Raw genomic sequence first — 3,109 nt, 5'->3', positions numbered from 1 at the left:
CTCCCTGCTGAGTAAAAGCTGTTTCTCTACAGCTCCTGGACCAGGAGATGGATGGCTTCATCAATTGGCTGCTGAGCACCTTAGAAGATGAACCAGGCTGGCTTGCTAACAGTGACAGCAGCATATCTGAGGATCAACATCTATCCCATTGCCCTGGCAGCAGCTCTGTCAACCCAGACATTATGCCACTTGATCACAACTGTGCCCTTCCTCAGTTCTTGCCTGTGCTGGAAAGCATGAGGTCTAACACAGCAGAAGGAGATGCTACCATGGACCTTGGTAAGTGATGTGTGTAGACTCTTGCAGTCCTGGCTACAGGCAGAAAAGCAGTCCCTTTGTATGGGTTCCAGGCAGTGATGGTGAGAGACAAGATTAGAGGCCTTCTGCTGCTCTAAAATTGCAGTTTCATGCTACTCAGCGCTGGCCGGTCAGGTGCTGCCTCACTCAGGCCCAATGCTTGACTCTCCTTTCCTTCCCCAGGGACAAGAGCAGGTTTGGAAGGCACAAGCCAGGAACTGGAACAAAACTCCAGTTCCCCTACAGCTGTTGCTGTGGATGCTGAACCCCAGTTTGTGCCTGGAGCCATCATGCAGGTATTGACTGCCATGCCTGTGGACTCCAGCCTTTGCTTCTATTCACATCTCTCTTTTTTTCCTACAGATTCAGACCACTCAAAGGCTTCAGTTAGTGTGGGGGTTTGAACATGTAGGACCATTGGTGTCCAGGTGCTATGTTTAGGGCAGTGTGCATCAAGGCTTGGTGTACTTTTCGTCCTTTTGGGTCTGGGGCTGCCCACATGCACAGCTGCCTCTGCTTTTCAAGTTTCCCCACTCATGACTGCTTGCAGGAGGCTGTTACACCAAAAGTGCCTCCAACCTATTTTTCCCTGCTTGCCTAGTGGCTTGTGAGCTTCATGCTTTTCATTTCCCTTAGATACTTTCACTACACTGTGGAAGCTGCCGCCTGCCTCAGCAGGCCAGACTTTGCCTTGCAGTTCTTTCAGTGGTGTGGGAGGGATAGAGGACACAAACTCTTGGGCTGGACACCTGGGGAGGTGGGATTGGCAACACCCTGGGATTGCTGTTAACAAGAAATCATCCTTGCAGGCTCGAGAGCAAGTTCTGAAGGAAATGCGTGGTAAGATCCGGAGCAAGCAGTCAGCTCAGGCCAGGAATAAGAGCTATGTGAATGTCCTGGAAAGCAGGTATGGGCACACAGCAGTGTCATCCAACACTGAGGGAACACATAGGTTCTTTTAGGGAACCTTAGCAGAATCATTATGGCACTGAATCATAGTTTCAATTAAATTGGTTTTGAAATTTCTTTTATTGTCATGATCAGCATGGTACAGTTTTGGGGATTAGAGTGGCACAGTTTTTCTACAAGCAGAGTCAATGTAGTACACTGCAATACAGGATCTATTATACAATTTAGCATAATTTCTAATCACCTACAAACCTAATACAACTGAACTTATGATTTCTTAATACATGATCAGATCTTAGTACACAGTTTTCTGTATCAATATAATGATCATAACATGGACTTGAAAATTATATAAAGGAATACAAGTCACTCCCTCAGTCATGGAAGGAAACAGGCAATGGGGGAGGTGTCCGTTTCCAGAGGGGTCCTGATTCTCACTGTCCAGCAGCAGCTCCAGTCCAAGTTCCCCCTTAGGACTTGTACTTGTTTGATTTTGTGGACACTGCACTCTCTGCTGTTGTCCTTCTCTGCTCTGTGACAGGAGTGTCAACAACATAGGGCTGGCTGGGTGCCTGGGACCTTCGAGGCTGGTAAGGGAAAGGAGTAATCAGCCTAGCACCCAGGAACCTTGAGGGTGGTAGGGAGGGGAAAAAATCTGGTTGGTTTGGTGCTCTGTGCACAGGACCTTCAGGGCCTGATAATGAGGGGATGGGAAGGAATACATGACCTACTCAGTCACAGAATGGCTGCTCCATTCATACATGACATTGGTTGTGCTGACCACATTGCCAGGGGTTGGGGTGCAAGGGGTGGCTATCACAAACTGCTGTGCTGGGGTCTTGCTACTCTGGGCAGAAAGTGAGGTTAATCCTGTGGGGCAACAGTTCTCTGCAGAGGGTTCAGAACCTCAGGACATAGCCTGCCTGGCCCTCTTATGCTTGGGCATGACTTAGAGTGTGCTTTGCACAAGCCAGATGGCTGACCTGCCAGGTCCAGTGTGTTTGCTAGGTCAACCTAGTTTGCAATACAGCCTGATGTTGTAGGTCTTCAAGGCTGGTGTGCTGCTAGCAGTGAGTATCCTTAGGGATTAATATGGTGCTTCTCCGAAGGACCATCCAGTGCTTCACCCCTCCCCAAATCTGGTGTGAAGTGTTGCTCTCTGGGCTTTCCTGCAGCTGGTACCAAGTAGACCCCAGCACCAATTTTGTCTTCCTCAGCCACCCAGAGGTGGTGACTGATTACCTGCGAATAGATCCTGCTGAAGTCCCTGCTGTTGACTAACAAAGCCTCTGTGTTTTCCCCCTTGCTTGTTTGACCCTTCCCAGGATGGCAGCTTGCACAGCTCGAAACCGTATACTGGAGAGGAGGGTGCAGCAGCTGCAGAGGAGGAACAGGTGAGTTCTTCTTGTTGGGTATGGCAGAAGATGTGGTGGGGAAGCCCCTTGCTCTTCTTGGGACTGTGGCCTGTCCCTGGTTGCAGAGGGTGGAGGGAATTGTGTAGCTCTTAGTCCAACCACTGTGCTAACCTTCATTATTTGCTCTTCTGCAGGTTACTGTTCAGGCAGTTGCGGGAACTGCAGGCCACTGCAAGGCAGATCACTCTCACAGGTACTGAAAGAAGTTACTACTTGGTAAGTGACTTCCGCCTTACAAGTTTGGGAGAGAGATATTTATTGCAGCCAGTGATGCCTCTCCTTTGCTGGGGTCCATGCTGATTTTTCTGTTTCCAGGTTATGGCTATGTCCTACTTCACTCCCTTCGACACCATCAACTCATCTGTACCACAACTGGTGAGTGCCCAGGTGGGGGCTGAAGTGTGGCTCCAGGTGAAGTACGGTGTTGCGGGGGAAATTTCTTGTGGGGAAGCCAGCAGCCCACTCAGTGTGAGTGATAAAGCAAGCTT

At 49.5% G+C, this 3,109-nt stretch overlaps 1 protein-coding gene across 1 annotated transcript in view; it reads left to right on the top strand.

The window, feature by feature from the left end:
* Nucleotides 1-32: 32 nt before the first annotated feature.
* LOC103810582 (cyclic AMP-responsive element-binding protein 3-like protein 4) overlaps nucleotides 33-3,109 on the top strand; it is a gene marked incomplete at its 5' end in the record, with an annotated part of 4,649 nt that continues 1,572 nt past the window's right edge. Inside the window, 6 exons of the mRNA XM_009083489.1 lie at nucleotides 33-279; nucleotides 481-593; nucleotides 1,107-1,204; nucleotides 2,532-2,600; nucleotides 2,756-2,837; nucleotides 2,937-2,996. Coding sequence (XP_009081737.1) covers nucleotides 33-279; nucleotides 481-593; nucleotides 1,107-1,204; nucleotides 2,532-2,600; nucleotides 2,756-2,837; nucleotides 2,937-2,996 — 669 coding nt within the window. The remainder of the gene's footprint in view (nucleotides 280-480; nucleotides 594-1,106; nucleotides 1,205-2,531; nucleotides 2,601-2,755; nucleotides 2,838-2,936; nucleotides 2,997-3,109) is intronic.

This window comes from Acanthisitta chloris, unplaced genomic scaffold (genome assembly GCF_000695815.1).
Source record: "Acanthisitta chloris isolate BGI_N310 unplaced genomic scaffold, ASM69581v1 scaffold11751, whole genome shotgun sequence".
NCBI lineage: Eukaryota > Metazoa > Chordata > Aves > Passeriformes > Acanthisittidae > Acanthisitta > Acanthisitta chloris.
Note: the sequence above shows the minus strand (reverse complement) of the source record. Positions and strands in the feature narration are given on the sequence as shown.